General features: G+C 56.9%; 1 protein-coding gene across 1 annotated transcript in view; it reads right to left on the bottom strand.

Moving 5' to 3' along the window:
• TSPAN32 (tetraspanin 32) overlaps positions 1-17,295 on the bottom strand; it is a 45,564-nt gene that overhangs the window by 18,758 nt on the left and 9,511 nt on the right. Inside the window, exons 5-11 of the mRNA XM_028163605.2 lie at positions 15,410-15,511; positions 14,815-14,901; positions 13,182-13,265; positions 12,826-12,896; positions 12,092-12,302; positions 11,680-11,733; positions 6,726-6,791 (exon numbers count right to left, since the gene is read on the bottom strand). Of these exons, the coding sequence (XP_028019406.2) occupies positions 6,726-6,791; positions 11,680-11,733; positions 12,092-12,302; positions 12,826-12,896; positions 13,182-13,265; positions 14,815-14,901; positions 15,410-15,511 (675 nt within the window). The remainder of the gene's footprint in view (positions 1-6,725; positions 6,792-11,679; positions 11,734-12,091; positions 12,303-12,825; positions 12,897-13,181; positions 13,266-14,814; positions 14,902-15,409; positions 15,512-17,295) is intronic.

Genomic DNA, 17,295 nt, shown 5'->3' with positions numbered 1-17,295 from the left:
CGGGTTCAAGCCCTGGTCTGGGAAGATCCCACATGCCACGGAGCAACTAGGCCCGTGAGCCACAACTACTGAGCCTGCGCATCTGCAGCCTGTGCTCCGCAACAAGAGAGGCCACGATAGTGAGAGGCCCGCGCACCGCGATGAAGAGTGGCCCCCACTTGCCGCAACTAGAGAAAGCCCTCGCACAGAAACGAAGACCCAACACAGCCAAAAATAAATAAGTAAATAAAAATAAAATAAATTAAAAAAATTTTTTTTTCTTAATTTTAAAAAAAGATTAAAGCTTAAAAAAAAAACTGTACACAGGTGTCCATAGCAGCTTTACTTATCATAGCCCCTTGAGGGTGTTTCCCAGCACCCACATCCAGTTCTCTGAGTCTCTGGACACCAGTGGGGAATCCAAGTCTGTTCTGACGCCGTCGGCCTGGAGTTAGTGTCAGACCCCCAGGTTAAGGGCTCAGCCCCACAAGATGGTCCCCACGCCATCCGCAAGTCCAGGGCCACCCCTACTTCTGACCAACCAGCTGGGAGTTGGGGGCTCTCACCACCCCCTCCTCAGGTTTGATAATTTCCTAGAATGGCTCCCAGAACTCAGGAAAGTGCTTTACTTACTATCACCCGTTTATTATAAAAGATGTAACTCAGGAACAGCCAGATGGAAGAGATGCTTGGGACCAGGTGGGGGGGTGGGGGGACAAGGAGCTTCCACACCCTCCTGGGTGCACCACCTCTCCTGGCACCTCCACTGTCCTCCAACCAAACCCCGTCGGTTTGGGGCTTTTATGGAGGTTCCAGTCATAGGCATGGCTGATTAAATCACCACCACGGGGACTAACTCTGCCTCCAGCCCCTCTCCCCTCCCCAGAGGTCGAGAGGGGGCGCTGACGGTTGCAAACCTCTAATCACACCTGGTGTTTTTGGAGACCAGGGCTCATCCTGAAGTGATCTAGGGGCCCCCAGATACCCTTCATCTCATTAGCTCACAAAAGGACGCTCATTACTCCAGAGACGCCAAGCGTTTTATTTTACATTTTAATTTCTTATTTATTTATTGTTTTAGGCTGCACCGTGCAGCATGAGGGATCTTAGTTCCCCGACCAGGGATTGAACCCGTGCCCCCTGCACTGGGAGTGCAGAGTCTTAAACACTGGACCGCCGGGGAAGTCCCAAGAAATGCCAAGGGTTTTAGGCCTGTGTGCCAGGAACCAGAACAAAGACCAAATGTTTATATTTTCTTATATCACAGGCCACCCTCTGGTCTCTGACTGCATCCCTTACAGCAAAGCGATCATAAACGTCAAAAGATATTGGCACATTGCTAGAATCGGCCCGGTCCATAGTCTGATCAGGTGGGAATATCCCCCAGGGTGAGGCCCCTCGGGACTGCAGGCCTCCATCTGATCTGGTCAGGTTCCAGAACAGGAGTGGCCCTGTCCCCGCGGCCTCAGCTTTCAGGCCTCTGGTGTCACTGAGCCTGAGCTAAGGACTGCTGCCGTCTTCCTCGGGGCCTCTCTCAGGTGTCGGTGTAGTACCGGGTTTCCTTCCTGACATCACAGAACCCACTGATTCATCTCTTCACCCTCAGCTGCTGTTTCTCCTTCCCTCCCCTGGTACCCAGACAAGCTGGTCTAGATTTCAGGCCAGGATACGAGCCCCAAGAGTCCTCCCCCGCCGTCCACTCCCGTCCACGCAGGTGCAGGGCTAGCGGGCTATTCGGCCCCTGGCCACACAGCAGCATCCGCTGTCAGCCCCAGGTTTGCCAGATGGGGCGACGTCACCACTGGCCTCTTCAGGAATTCTGACATCAGGTTTGAAAACATAGTTACAGTTTCTTTTTCTCTTTTTTAAATTTACCATCTTAACCAGTTTTAAAAATTAACTAATTAATCTGGCTGTGTCAGGTCTTAGTTGCAGCACGCGGGCTCTTCGGTTTGGCGTGTGGGCTTCTCTCTAGTCGTGGTGCGCGGGCTCAAGAGCACATGGGCTCAGTAGCTGCAGCGCGCGGGCTTCGCTGCCCCGCGGCACGTGGGATCTTAGTTCCCCACCCAGGGATCGAACCCGTGTCCCCTGGATTGGAAGGCGGATTCTTAACCACTGGACCACCAGGGAAATCCTCCACTTGGAATCTCTTGCCTAGGAATCATCCCTGCTTCTGGCACTTGTAGTTGCAGATTTGGCCCTGTGACCACTGCAGCAATTAGGGGAAAAAAATTGAGGTGACGTGGGGAAGAAAGAAAAAAGTGTGCCCCCCACTGGCCCTGCAGGAATTGCACAGTCGTACCAGCGTCGTCCTCCAGCCCCGCTGCCCCAGCTCCACCAGAAAAACAGCAGCAACCCTCCGGTGGGATCACCCCCCCAACCCACCCACGCGGAGAGCACGCCCTCATGCTTTCATCTCCCTGTGCTTCAACGCCCGCCCGGCTGGTCCCCCTCCGCCGTCCAACCTGTGCTCTGAGGAGGGGAGCTCTGCCAGTGCTGGACATTCTGGGCCCTAGAGTGAGTTCCTCGTTCTGATGAAATGGCAGTTGGCCGCCCAGATTGGTGCAACATTTCTGCTCCGGTTTCTTGTGGCTCTGCGTGTCTACAGCTCAGATCAGATGGAGTCAGCCAGGCCCCATCCCGAGTGAGCGTCTGTTCCTGTCGGGACCCCTTTGCAGACCCAGGAGCCCAGCTGTGACCGGGGCCTTGCCCCCGGGAACGCCCACATGGTCACTGGCCGCCTCCGTCTCTTGTTGGTGGCAGAGCAGCTCTCCTTGGCATGTTGTGCATACCTGAACGCACCCCCCAGATTCCCATGGAGATTTCCATGGGACCACGTCTCACGTGGGCATCCCTGTGATAGGCCAGTTTTCCACGGCCCTCCTGCCTGACCATATGGCCGGGTCGTTGGCTGCTGCCCATGTGTCAGTAAAAACCCGAACGTGGGGACTTTTCCCACCATTCGGTCCTTCCCCCGCTGCTAGGACAGCACACGCAAGCCTGCAGGACGCCAGGCTGAGCTATTTGCACCCTCCTCGGCCAGGCTGGAGGCCTTCCAAACTGGCTGCTGCTGCTGTCCGCACACCGAGCAGCTCTGGGTCGGTCAGTCGAGAGCTGTTTGCAGGGCGCTGTCCAAGTGACAGCCGAATCCAGCAGCTCCTTACTCGGTCTGTCCTGGGGGGAGCCAGTCCTGGGCCAGCAGAGGGTCCCCGCCCGGGAGGGTCTCCCCTCACATTTCCCAGGCTGCACGACCCGGTGTAAAGTGTTTCCATGTCATCATAGGGCTCTTCTAGGCAGCACCGCCCCCGTGAGAGCATTTCCTCCACATCATCCTGGACTTTATGGGTATTTCAGGATCCGTGATCATTTTACATCCTTCGACTACTGGGGTAGCTCCAATGGGTGTCTGATAACAAGGTAATAAGTCCACCCAAACGGAAGTTCTCTCATCCCAAGTGCCTGTGGTCATTACTGGGCGGTGCCCGCAGGCTTCTGCCCTGAGCCCCCGTCTCGGCCTCACGCAGGACCATCGCACAGGGACCTGCCTGCCTAGCGCCCCAGCTTCTACTCCCCACTGCGTGGCTCAGGTCGTCTTACTGGTTCCCATTTAGCATGTCTGGTGAACGCAGCTTGAAGGGTGGAGTCACATGCCTGTTTTACTGGCTCAGGCAGGAGAAACGCCCCCAGTCGGGCACCATGTCCATGCCCCCAGTGCCATCAGGTGGAAGAGGTGCAGTCGCATCCCATAAAGCCTGTTCAAACATTCCAATGCTCCTCCAAAGTCTGACCTTGCTTCCATCGACCCTGACATTCTTCGCGGTGGCCTGCACTGGGATTTCATCTACAGGATTTGGTTTCACAATACTAGGTAGGGGATGCGTCCCCCACTATGACATAATATCCATGTCATAAAGCATTAGGTAAGGGAGGCACAACTTCTTTACCGAAAGCCTGTTCAAACGCCCCAGCTGCCGTCATCCTACCATCTCCGGCGCCCCTGTACTCTCCCCATCCCATCGCTCCGATTGTTGGCTGCACCAACTGGTTTTGGTACCACCACGCGCGGGGCTCCGGCATCAAGGAGTCCTGGACCATGTCTCTCCACCCCTGACCCTGGGGCCCACTCTGTGCACAAGGCTCTGGGTCCCCAGCAGGGGGTTGAGCCAAGGGACCCTTTTATCTTTTTTTTTTTTAAATTGGAGTGCAGTCGATTTACAATGTTCTATTAGTTTCTGCTGTACAGTAAAGTGAATCAGTTATACATATACATATATCCACTCTTTTTTAGATTCCTTTCCCGTATAGGTCATTACAGAGTAGCAAGTAGAGTTCCCTGTGCTATACAGTAGGTCCTTGTTAGTTATCTATTTTATATATAGTAGTGTGTATGTGTCAATCCCAATCTCCCAATTTATCCCTCCTTGCCTTTCCTCCCTGGTAACTATAAGTTTGTTCTCTACATCTGTGACTCTATTTCTGTTTTGTAAATAAGTTCATTTTTACCATTTTTTTTAGATTCCACACATAAGTGATATCGTATGGTATTTGTCTTTCCCTTTCTGACTTACTTCACTTCGTATGATAATCCCATCCATGTTGCTGCAGATGGCATTATTTCATTCCTTTTTATAGCTGAGTAGTATTCCATTTTGTGTGTGTGTGTGTGTGTGTGTGTGTGTGTGTGTATACCACATCTTCTTTATCCATTCCTCTGTTGATGGACTTTTAGGTTGCTTCCATATCCTGGCTATTGTAAATAGTAGTGTCAACTTTTATCTTGATTAAGCTGCCCTATCATTGTCCCTGGGAGATTCCAGGCCTGCTTTTTCATTGTCACCTCTGCCTTCCTGCTTCTTGCACTCCTCCAAACTGGGGGAAACAGACCAGACTTGTTGGGAGCCCTTTAATGTTAGGGGTTCAGTAGGGGGTCCCTTTGTCCCACCCACCCTTGAGAGGGCTGTTTGAAGACCTTTGTTTTGCTCCTATCAATGTCCCTTTTATTAATCCATTTTTTAATAACGACCTAAAGATTTCCACCCTGCTAGGAGGAGTTCCTTGACTCTGCATGTCCCTTTCCCCATTTTTTTGTTAGTTACTTATGTTTTGAGTAGTGTCTGTAAGACCCGTTCAGGAAAGCTGAGACAGCAGATTCTCCCATCAGGCTTCCTGGAGGAGGGGTGAAGGGTGCATGGGAGGTCCCTGTACACTTCTTTGCAACTTCCTGTAAACCTATAAGTATTCCAAAATAGAGTGTCACAAAAAAGTTGTAAGCCATGAAATATGAAAACTTCAATGAAACGAAAACATTGATAGAAAATTATGAATGGACCAAGCTGACTCAAGAAGAAATAGAAGTAAGAATCTCCCAAGTTCTCAAGTAAGTCTCAGTTGATGAAGGAAAGTGTGTCTTTCCAAAGAAGAGCCATCTAAGGGACACAAAAGGAATGGCAAAATCAGCACATTAGCTATCTATGGCTGAGTAGCCAGTTAGCCACAAATGTAGTAGTTTAAAATAATAAACACTTATGGGAATTCCGTGGCGGTCCAGTGGTTACAACTCCACGCTTTCACTGCTGAGGGCCCAGGTTCAATCCCTGGATCGGGAAATAAGATCCCGTGAGTCATGTGGCATGGCCAAAATAATAATAATAAAATAAAATAAAATAACAAACACTTATTATCTCAGTTTCTGTGGGTGGGGAGCCCAAGCATGGCTTAGTGCTGAGTCTTCTGGCCCAGGGTCTCTCACAGGATAAACCCCAGGACGCACTGCATGGTGTCTCACAAGGTGGCCCTCAGTGGCTGGGCTGCAGTCTCATCTGAAGGCACGACTGGGCAGTGTCCCCGTCCAAATTCACTTACTGGTTGTGGGCAGGATTCATCCTTGCTGGCTGTTGGTTGGAGGCTGCCTTCCTTTATAGGACAGCCCTCAATACAGCAGCTACTCCCCATAGAGCGAGCAAGAGAGGGTAAGAGGACGGAAGCTGGGTCTGGTCTCGGAAGACACCCCATCACTTTTACCTCATTCAGGTGTTGGAAGTAAGTCACTCACTAGATCAGCCCACACTCTAGACAAGGGGGTTGCACAGGGGGGCATGACTATAGCAGGAGGAAGGGCTCTCTGGGGCTAATGTGTGTGTGTGTGTGTTAAAAAATTAAACTTTAATAAATGTTCATTAAGTCAAATGCAAGCTCTTATTTAATAGGAGAGAATGAATTTATCTTAACCTCTAACTATTGAATTTTACTGGTCATTAGTAAGTAATGAAGTTTTACACTAAAACATTATACTATGACGTTTGTATCTTATGTGAAAACAGTGCTGTAAGCCAGTGGTCAGCAAACTGGGACCCGCAAGTCAAATATAAATAAAGCTTTACTGAAATACACCCACAGCTACTCCTCTGTGTTATGATAGATGGCTCCTTTTGCAAACAGTCGCAGATTTGAGTAGTCAGACAGATACCGCAGAGTCTCGGGCTAATTTCAATGCCGACTCCCACAGTCAGCAACTTGCTGCCTTGCCACACCTGGTGAAATAATCGATTCAGACAGGGACGATCCACAGGTGCTACAACCAGGAGGAGGATGCTTGCTGGGGAACTGGTTCTCACCGGGACGTCCAGAGCTACAACTGTACAGTGGAAGTATCTGGTGTCCCCAGTGATCAAACTTAGGCTCACTCACGTGGGACAAGCAGGCACCATGCTCCCCGGGCATGGGCAGCAAGGAGCACCACGCCTCACCTGTGCAGGGTTCCTGCCAAAGTGGTGCAGCTGCCATACAACCAAGCCTTTAGTGCTGACCTCCAGCTGCAGGAAAAACAGGGGAGAGAGGAACACGTCAGATGGCACTGTGAGGATGTCACCTCCAGAACCTGGGACCTTCGGGCACCTGACCTGGGCTCCTGAAATGAGTTAGTGGCGTGGGGAAAAATACTGGGGGTGGGAGGAAACTGCTGAAAATTAGAAAAGACTGGAGACACACCCAAAGCAGGGGGTTTGACGGAATCTTGGAGTAAACAAACCAGCAATAAAAGCTAATGGGGGGCATGGTGGAAATGGAATATGGATTAGGTTTTTCAATGCTATTATGGAATTATTGTTAACTTAGCCCCATGATAATGGGATTGTGGGTCTGCTGGGGAATGTCTTCCATTTTTGGAGATGAATGCTGAACTGCTTATCTATTCTATTTCTGGTTGAAGTGTCATGATGTATGGAACTGACTTTAAGAAACTTACATATATCAATACATACATCTTAAAGTAAATATATGTGTGTGTATATGTGTGCATGTCTATATATAAAGAGAGAGACAGAGACAGAGAGGGACAGACAGACAGAGGGAAAGAGAGAGAAAATGAGATATTTATTCTAAGGAAATTGGTCCATGCCGTCGGGACGGGGGCACATCTGAACTCCGTGGGCAGGCGGGCGGGCAGGAACCCAGGCAGGCTCTGTATGTTGCAGTCTTGAGGTTGAAATCCTGCTTTTCTGGGAAACCTCAGTCTTTGCTCTTAAGACCTTTGACTGATTGGGCGAGGCCCATCCACTGGACGGCAGGTGACCTGCTTTACTCCAAGTCTTCTGATTTAAATGTTAATTTCATCTAAAAATACGTTTAGGGCAACAGCCAGCTGTTGGTTGGACCAAACAGCTGGACACCAAGGCCCTGCCGAGTTGACAGATAAAATGAGATGTCTCAGTGGATATATGTGCGTTCACTGCATTACCCTTTCTACTTCTTTTCTGTATTAAAGCTTTCATTAAAAGGTAAAAAACAAAGAAAGAACATTTGTTCACAGAAGTCACTATAAAGAAAGTGAAAGTCAAGTCACAAATATGAGACAATATTCACAATACATATAAGTAACACATGATTTCTACCCAGTAATACATAAAGACTTCCCCATGCATCAGAAGAAAGAGACATAGGATCCAATTTAAAAAGTGGGCAAAAGACATGAACAGACATTTGGCAGAATACGAAACAGAAATGGCCAATAATCATGAAAACAGGAAACAGGAACAGGAGATTAGAGCCATAATGTGATACCACTTAACACCTACTAGAAGGACAGAAGTTTTAAGTTTGTGGGCAAGAACACGTGTGCGCTGCTGCGAGCCCTGAAATTGGAGCGAGAAGTCAGAGGACCGCTGGGCGATGTCCCTGGGGGTGGGCCCGCGCACGCGCAGTGATTCAGCGCCCCCGCCTCTGGACGGAACCCTGGATCAAGTCGTCGGATTGTGAGCTGTGCCCCATTGGGGGCGGGGGCAGGGGCGGGGGCGGGGGGATCTTGAAATCAGGTGGTGACATAAGCGCAGCCGTAGCTTCAGGTGTTCTTAATCGGCGCAAATCGATGCACGGGGCTGCCCCCTGGCATGCGGCTCCTCGGCCAGTGAATCCCTGGTTTTGTTTTTGCATTTTTAGGTTTGTCCAGAGATGCAGAAAACCAGAGGCCGTTTGCTTTCACCTGGAAGCGCGGGAGTGCGGTCCTGCCTCGGGACCACACGGACACTCGGGGTCTCAGCCACAGCTGAATCCACAGGGACCTTGACCACGTGTCCCCCGCACCCCCCGAGATCCTGTGCTGATGAGATCTGGAGGAGACATGTCTGGTCACTTCGGTGAAAACTGCACCTGGCAGAGTGAGAGTAAACCCTGTGAACACACAAGTCCTCGCTGGGTCCAGTGGACACAAGCATGTCCCCTCTGCAGCCTTGGTCACCTGTGCACAGGTGGAGGAAACCACGTTTGGGCATCGGCTTTGCTTTCACCGGCACCCAGGCGGCGTGTTGGGCTGCTGGCTTTGAGCGAGGTGCAGAGCAGCGGAGGTGCCCTGGTGGCCACACAACTTGGTCCTTGTGACCCGGGGACCCCATGGCCCCAGCGGCTGCTGTGGAAGCTGAGATGGGGAATCTCAGCGCCAGTCCCACACGAGCACACAGCCACACTCTTTGCAAGGACCTCGCCTCCCTTTGCGACTCAGCATTTGGCTTCCCTCTGGGCCAGGGGAGAAGTTGACTCCTGTCCATGGGACAGCAGGGTGACCTGAACCTCCCATCCTGAAGTGGGTGTCATCTGTCCACTGGGTCACGTAGCTGGGCAGGCCCAGCTGCTCCGCATCGCCCAGTGAGGTTGGGTGTCTGGACTCTTGTAAGGTTCTTGGAACCCCGTGGCGGGCAGGCAGCCTCTTCCCCAACCACCCCCGCGCTGTCCAGTGGCCTCGGGAAAAGCAGACAGAGGGTAGGAGTGGGAGCCGTCTGTGGTCCAGCCGCCGAGCCTCACCTGGACAACCCTACAGCCGGATGCTCGGTTTGTTACAGCAGCGTCCAGCTCTGCACTGCAATGCAGTATCTTCATGGGAGACCAGCCTGCCACCTGTAGCAGGTTCACTGATTTTGGACCCTGTATTGGTCAGGATTCTCCAGAGAAACTGCACCAGTGGGATATCTGTCTCTATATCCATCCATCCACCCACCCATCCACCTATCATCCATCTATTTACCTACCTACCTCTCTATAAAAAGAGATGATTATGAGGAATTGGCTCAGGTGGTCATGGGGGCTGGGAACGACCTGCTGTCTGCACACTGGCAGCCCAGGAAGGCCAGTTTGGTTTGGTCTCAGGTCTGGAGGCCTGAGACCCAGGGGAGAGGATGGTGTAAACCCCAGTCTGAGGGCAGGAGGAGGTGACAGGAGCTGTCCCAGCTCAAGGGGTGGGGCCAGAAAAGGGCACGTTCTCCCTCCCCTGCCTTGTGTTCTGTTCAGGCCTCGGGGACCAGATGGTGTCCTCCCACCTGCTCTCCTGCATCCGCGATTCAATGCTGATCTCACCTGGAAACACCCCCCCCAGACTCCCCCAGAAGTAATGTCCCACCTGGGCGCCTGTCATGTTGACACAACCGTAGACATCATGGGCCCCTCCCTTGTGGGGGAGGGTAGCGACTGTTCCCACTGGACTTGGGCCTTGTTCTGGATTTGGATTTTCTCCCCTGCATGCACCGGCACTTTCCTTATTTACTTACTTAAAGCCTTATTTGCTGTCCCGGTTCCTCACGTATCATTGTTTCTGGCCAAGGACCTGACTTTACAGTCAAAGAAACAAGGCAATGGGAGGTGCCCATGGGCTTCCCGAGGGCCACCACGTACCCTGCTCCTCAAAGGAGGCGACCCTGAGGGATGGCGGCCTAGTCTTGGGCATGGTTTAGGACCACGGCCGGGGGACAGTGCGGTGACACTGACGCTGTGTCCTGCAGGACACGCTAGTCAGCAGTGCCTTTTCCCCTGAATCAGGATGCATGGGGTGGGGGGTAGGGGTGGGGGGCGGCACCCTTCCTGTGATTAGAACGACTCACAAACGTTTGCCTCTCAGCCCTGTTGGTCCCTGCTCTCCTGGTTTGGGCATTTTAGTAACCAACAGAGGAATGCTTTGAACAAAACAATAGTGTCCTTGAGTTGGAAGCTGGGTGGGGGGTTCCACCTGGCCCACTCGGGGCTCCTCTGCCACTGGGTTAAGAGGCCACGAAGGGGGCCACGGGGATGGCTGGGTGATCCTATCAAGAGGAAACAAGGTGCTGCTACTGAGTGTGGGTGGGCTGAGGGGTTCCCCGTGTCTCTCCTCATCCTGTGCATCTGGTGATGAGAGTCGGTGGCAGAGGTGACCACAGGATGGAGACCTTCCTTCCCAGCTCCGTCCCCGACGAAGAGTGGCCTCATTCAGCAGGAGAAGCGCTCGGACCCATGGAAAGATGTGGACGGGGTGGTGGAGCAGGGAAGCCCGAAGGTCGGTCACAGCCTCGCGGCCACTGCGGAAAGAAGCACTGTTTACAGCTCCCGGCAAAGCCCTTTCTCCTGCGGTGTCATGTATGTTTCTACAGAATTTAACTGCATTCCCTTTTCTTTCCACCACTGCTGTACACAGGAATTTAGCTGGTGCTTCTTTACAGTTTATTTTGTCTGATGAGAAGAACGGGACCAGGAGAGGCGCGCACATCCCCGGATGCCCTGGACAGTTATCAAATGCAGAACCATTGGACTTCCGGCACATTCCTTGGGGGCAAGGCCTGTGCGCCTTCAGCTGTAGGAGAGCTATTTGCTTTATCCTGGCTGAGCACCGTCTTGGTTTTGGAGGTGTAAGTGTGGGAAGAGAGTGTGTGTGTGTGTGTGTGTGTGTGTGTGTGTGATTGGAAACACAAGGGCTGGACTGCAGCAGGCGTTGGTCACTTTGTCCCTTTTTGGTTGCCCATCACAGAGGGCTGCTTCTTACTGGGGACGCACCGGACTTTGTTGGTTTTGGCGGGGGCAGGGCTGAGCTCCCTCTATAGAAGTTAAAAGGGCCCCACAGTCCCTTCTCCCTTGTCAGTTACGCTGGGGCCTCGGCCTAGGCTGGGCCAGTCTGGCGTCCCACCCAGGACTTTGGTTTTGAGCCAAGGATGCAAATCGTCAGGGAGGGTTCCTTAGAGAGAACTCACCAGCCGGGTAGTTGGATGGCCACGGGGAGAGGCCGTGGCAGGCGGGATTTCTCAAATGTATTCCCCAGAACCCATGAACACAGTATCACTACAAATGTGATTTCTCTGTATGGCAGGAAGTTTACCCGGGTGGCCCTCATCTATACACGTGAGCCTTTGAAAGCAGACTGTCCTCCAGCCTTGGGGAGGGTCAGAGGAATTCCCAGCAGGAGCTGGAGCCCACCTGCTGTGCTGACTTGAGGATGGAGGGGAAGGGGTCTCGGGGAGCACAGCGGCCCTGCAGACAGCGGGCAAGGAAGGGACGTCAGTCCTACAGCCGCACAGAACCGAACTCTGGCAACAGCCTGACCCAGCCTGGAGTGGGTCCTCCCCAGAGCCTGCGGGCGGAGCCAAGCCCAGCCCAGCCCACCCCTGGGTTTGACCCTGTGAGACTCAAAGCAGAGCCCAGCCAAGTTACCCTCTGCTTCCTCTGTCCTGACTCACCTCCCAGCCTGTTCCCAGAGTCTGCAAATGACCCCTGGTCCCCCGTCTGCTTACATGGAGGCTGCTTGTCTGGTGGGGTCCCCTCCCTCCCCATCCCACCACCATGTGGAGGAAAATAGCTCATCCCGTCCTGGTAAGGAACGAGTGCGGGCCGAGGCCGGAGCGTCTCTGTTGCTCCTGTGTGTAGGCGGGTGGGTGTCCTGGAGCAGTGGGTGGGTGTCCTGGAGCAGCGGAGGGTGACCCGAGCAACTGCTTGGACCCCGACGGCCCCTGAGAGCATCTGCTTCAGACAGGTGGTGAGGGGCGGGCCCCTCCTGGCAGCGTCTGTAGAAGCAGGGCTCCTGGGGCTGGCAGCCACGGGCCCTGAGGGGCAGAGGGACCGTGAGGTCGTTGGAGGATGCAGAGGGGCCAGGCGGGATGCCTGGGCAGGGAGGGCACCCAGGTGGCCAGGGCGGAGTGGCTGGGTCAGGGAGTGGAGGAGGTGGCGGGCAGGGACGCTGTGAGCGCTGAGGGGTGGTGGGTGCTGCTCGGCTGCTGGGACCGGGTCCTCCCTGCTCCTTGCTCATGGGAGGTCCTGGCCGGGGGCCCCAGAAGCACCGTCTCTCGATGTCGGTGGAGTTGGCGGCTGTGAGGCCAGGTCTCGGCCAGGATGGGGGCCGCAGGGTGGAGTGCAAGCTGCCCCTCCCTCAGTGGGCCCAGCCTCCCCCAAAGCACCTCCTCTGGAGAATTGGCCTGGCCCGTGGTCCAGGGGTCCCACTCGCTGGGCAGAGGCAGAGATCTTGGGAGCGGGTGGGGGGGGGGGGGGCGTGTGCTCTCTGCCTGCCCGCCTCCAGCTGCAGGGCTGTAGGACCCCTCTGGGGAGGTGGGGAGGGCCGGGCGGGCCTACCTTGGGCTCAGGGTGTATTTGCCCGAGCGGATGGCAGACCAGAGGAAGGCACTGAGCAGCGTCGCGTACACCTGGGGGGAGGTGGGGGCACCTGCACCAGCAGCTCCAGGAGAGGGGCTCATCGCCCCCCGAGGAGGTCACTGGGCTGTGCAGGGTTCCCAGCCGTCTAGGGAAGGGAATCAGGGAGGCCCTGTCACCCCGCAGGCCCGCTCCTCCCTGCTCCCTGCGCAGGGCAAGCCTTGCTGGTCCCCAAGACCCGCGATCGGACCTGGGGCTGCCCAGCCCTGCCCTTCCATCTGAGGGGGGTGGGGCGCAAGGCAGGTGGGGGAGGGGCAGGGGTGGGGGGGAGAGGGTACCGTGGAGGCGAGGCCGAGGCTGATCAGGGCGGAGACGACGTTCCTGTGCAACCTCAGGAAGCTCCTGATCCCCTGCAGGCAGCCCTGCGCAGAGGGCAGCACGCGTGGGCCCCTGAGCGCCCCTCCCAGCCCAGGCCAAGGCGCCTCCGCCAAGGCATGGAGCTGCAGCGCCCGCCTAGGACACACGCTAGGGAGACGGAAAGTCGGGGTGCGGTACATCCCAGGGAAGACCGCCCCGAGCTCGGGGATGGCGTTGAAAACAGGCAAAAACAGGCAGGGTGGAGCCCACCTCTGCGGGGACCGTGGGGCCCCCGGGGTCCAGTGGGTGCCTTCCTCTGGGCGTCCCCTGAGCTGCCTGTGTTGGGCCCCCCCAAACCCCATCCAGGGTGGGACACAGAGCCTGGGTGAGGAGAGGACACTGGCTAACAGGGTGGGGCGTGGGGGTCCCCGGGCTGTCCTGGCTCCGTCCTGAACTTCCACGGCCTCTCCAGCACGTGGCATCCACAGAGGCTCTCTGTCTCCAAGGAAACGGGAGGTGACGGTCTCAACTCCGAACCACTCTGATGGTGGCATTTGGTTTTGGGGAAGGACTTGGCATTTGGGGGCACGCTGGGGAAGGATGTGCAGTGGGACATGCAGGGTTCGGTTGTGAAGGCTGGGATGCCGGGGTGGGGGAAAGGAGGCCGGCTTGGTGTCTGACTGTCCGTGCATCTGTCCATGAATTCCCTTGATCGGGTCTGGTCCCCCAGCGTGGTCCCACTTCCTCTTGGAAGGCAGCCCGGGGTCAGACCACCATCTAGGACAACGTCCCCGCCCTCCCGCCCCCTCCCCCAGGTGTCCCCACCCACAAGGCCTTTACAGTCTCCCCGTGGCCCCCACCACCCCAGAAGGTACAAGAAACCAGACTTTGCTCCCACTTTGCAGACGGGGACCTGAGGCCTCTCCCTGGGTGGCGTGAACAGGCCTCCCGACGCCCCCCTTCCCTGCATGCAGGGCCCTCCTCTGTCCTCGCCCCTCCCAGCGCGAGAGCCCAGGGCGCTGTGCTGGCTCTGTCCCTGGCTGGGCCTCCAGCCATTCGCATCCTCCTGTCCGTTTCTTGGAGGGTGGCCAGGAGCCTCTTGCCAGAGATAGGGGTGTTTGCTTCCCGGACAGTGGGGGAGGGGAGCCGAGGAGGCGGGGTGGGGGGAGGGGAGCCGAGGAGGCGGGGTGGGGGGAGGGGGGAGGCCACCGTTGTCCGGAAGAAGAGCGTCCCTGCCTCTGTCTCTCCGTCACTGAAGCCCTCGTGGCCAGACTCCGGCCTAGGCTGACCCTCTGGAAACGCCCTTCTGGCCTTCAGGGGCCCTCGAACACCTGCCCCCAGCCCAACGCTGGCAGAGCTGCCCCCCCGCCCCCCCGCCCTTCTAGAGGCTTCCGATGGGGGGCGGTCTCAGTGCCTGACACTGTGCCTGGCCACGGGGAGCCCCCAAGCTGGGAACTGTGTGAAGGGGTGAGGGAGTGATTGGGGCCTGGAGAGGACCCGGGCCCGCGTCGGTCATGTCCCCCCAGCCCGGTGCAGCCCCCAGGGTCGAGGCGTGGGAGTGGCCCTGCTCTGGGGCTGAGCCCCCCGGGGTCTCTGCAGGCCCTTCCCCCTCACCTGTCTGGCGGCCTCCTGCCCCCGACACAGGTCAGCCTCCGAGCCCTCCGGGAGGCCGAGGGGGGGGCTCTTACCACAGCACTGAAACTGCAGGGACAGAAGAGGGAGGCGGTTCACTCTGAGAACCCCAGGATCCCTGTCGGACAGATGGGGAAACTGAGGCACGAAGGGCACCCCCCCCCCTCCACCCCAGAGGCCAGGACCGGGGCTCAGGGCGAGGCGGCTGACTCCGCAGGGGCTGCCAGGTTCCGGGCAGCCTGGCCAGCGGTCACCGGGGCCCCACCGAATGCTGTGCCGTCGCCATCCTGCAATTGTTCATCACTTTTGGACAAGGGGTCTTGCATTCTGCTCTGGGCCCCGCAAATTCTGGAAGTAGCTGGCCCTTCCAGGGCAGACGGAGGACTGGAGCTCTCTGTCCCCGCCCCCTCCCCCCAAGGGCGCTGATAACCTGTGTCCTGGGACCTCCTGCTCAGCACCTGGCCCCAGCCGGCTGGCTCTGGGGGGCTACCTCTGCCCATTTTCTAGATCACTTCCGCCTGGGGAGGCTGACCAGTCCAGGGCTGCCCAGGGAGGGGGCCTCCCCCACCATGCTCACCATGTCCTGGATGGCCACCAGCTCCTGCCGCCACATTCCCGACGAGCTCTTCACCGCCTGCTCGTACACCTGATCGTAGGCGTCCAACACGGCGTCCTCCACCTGTACCGAGAGCATCACGGGAAGGCCCCTGTGCTGGTGAAGCCCCTCCCCCGACGGAGCCCCCCGAAGGCGGGGCCTGGCCCTCGGGTGCTGAGTGATGTCCAACTGGCCCCCTCCTTCTCCTTCCACCGGGCAGAGCTCCCTGGAAGCGAAGACTGGGTCCCCTGGGTGGCCGGTCACAGGGGTCCCCATACTTCAGTTGTGGGGACCTCCCCCCAGGAATGGCCGTTAATGCCACTCCTGCCCCTGGGGGGTCCTGCAGGATAAACCAGAGGCCCGAGCTTGGCCACCCGACCCCAGCTCTTGTCTTACAGTGGAAGGAGGCCCTGGCCGAAGTGTCCACCTGCTTCTGTTGATCTGGAAACAGGCAGTGGAGAGGGAAAGCCAACGGTGGGCCCTGGGGGGAGACGGCCAGGAGTGGCCTCGTGCCAGGAGCTCAGCTCCCCGGTGATGCTCCCAGGTCTTTGCCCAGAACCATCGGTAGGTTCTAAAAAGCCCAGGCAGCTACCCAGAGCTGGTCAAGGGCACCCGGGGCAGACGAGGCCCCTTGGGGGCAGACGAAGGAGAAGGAGGGTAGCAACAGGGGCCCGGCCGGCTCTGCCTTCACACCTCACCCAGACCTCATTGCCTCTGCCCAGCCAAGCATCCCCTTCTGTGCCTTTGCTCATGCTGCCCCCAGACCGAAATGCCCTCCCCTTGCCAAGTGATTTCATCAGAGACAAACTGGAATCTTGCCTCCTCCAGGAAGGCTTCTGTGACTGCACTGGGGTCGCTGGACTCTGGCATGGGCAAGGTCTCTGAGCTCCCTTGCCCTCTGATGCCTCTTTTCCCACCTCAGAGACCCTGTGCCCTGCCTCCCTTCCCTTCCCATCCCCATGCTGTGCTAACAGCAGGGACAGGCTGACAGGCGCTCAGGGGTGCCCTGCTCTGGCCACTCACCCCCACCCTCCAGAAAGGAAGGGTGGCTTCCCCACTCCCAGCCTGGAGGACTTGGGGGCAGGTGGGCAGGGGGCGGTCTCGCCCAGTGCTGTCCAGTAGGAACCAGACCAGTTTCCACCCTGAACATCGCTCCAGGGCTCATTAACCCTCCCGGCTGAGACCTTGCCCCCAGAGTCAGCCAGCTGCTTTGTTCCCCACCCAGTGGGAGGTGGGCAGCGTCCTGGGCTGGGGGCCAGGCGCCAGGCCGGCCACCACTGCAGGAGGCCTGGCTAGGGGCCCTCTCTTGGCCTTCGTTTCCTCAAGTGACGTGGGGGTGCAGACCTGCCAGGCTGTACTGTGTCCTTGTGGGAGGGGGTCCTGGTGAGGCCTGGGGGGCTAGCAGAGCGGGCCTGGGGTCTGTGGTGCAGGAGGCCGGGACAAGGAGGCCAGCTCAGACCACCACCCCCAACGCCCACGAGGGCCCAGGGAGACCCCGTCCCCTCTGGAGGTGTTGTTGCTGAAACATGAGCGGGAGGAAGAGACCCGCTGGTGGCTGAGCTGCGTGTCTCTCCCCGTGACCCCCGCAGTGGGGCGCGAGTTTCTCCTTCAGCTGAAGAAGCAGATCTGGCAAACCACGCCCCTGCCCAAGACCCCTGGGCCTGGCATCAGGGGGCCAGGCTGACTCTCCCGAGGCCTGGGTGGTGCTCTACTGTCTGCCCCGCCCCCGTCACCAGGTTCAGGGGCTGTGTTTCTCCAGGAGAAAACTGGGGGTGGGATGGGAGGTCTCAAAGGCCCTTGGGCCCTGATACCTGGGTGCTCCCTGCCAGGGTGCCCCGATCTTTAAGCCCCATCTTCCAGGGCTCCAG

Source organism: Balaenoptera acutorostrata, chromosome 9, assembly GCF_949987535.1.
Source record: "Balaenoptera acutorostrata chromosome 9, mBalAcu1.1, whole genome shotgun sequence".
Lineage (NCBI taxonomy): Eukaryota > Metazoa > Chordata > Mammalia > Artiodactyla > Balaenopteridae > Balaenoptera > Balaenoptera acutorostrata.
Note: the sequence above shows the minus strand (reverse complement) of the source record. Positions and strands in the feature narration are given on the sequence as shown.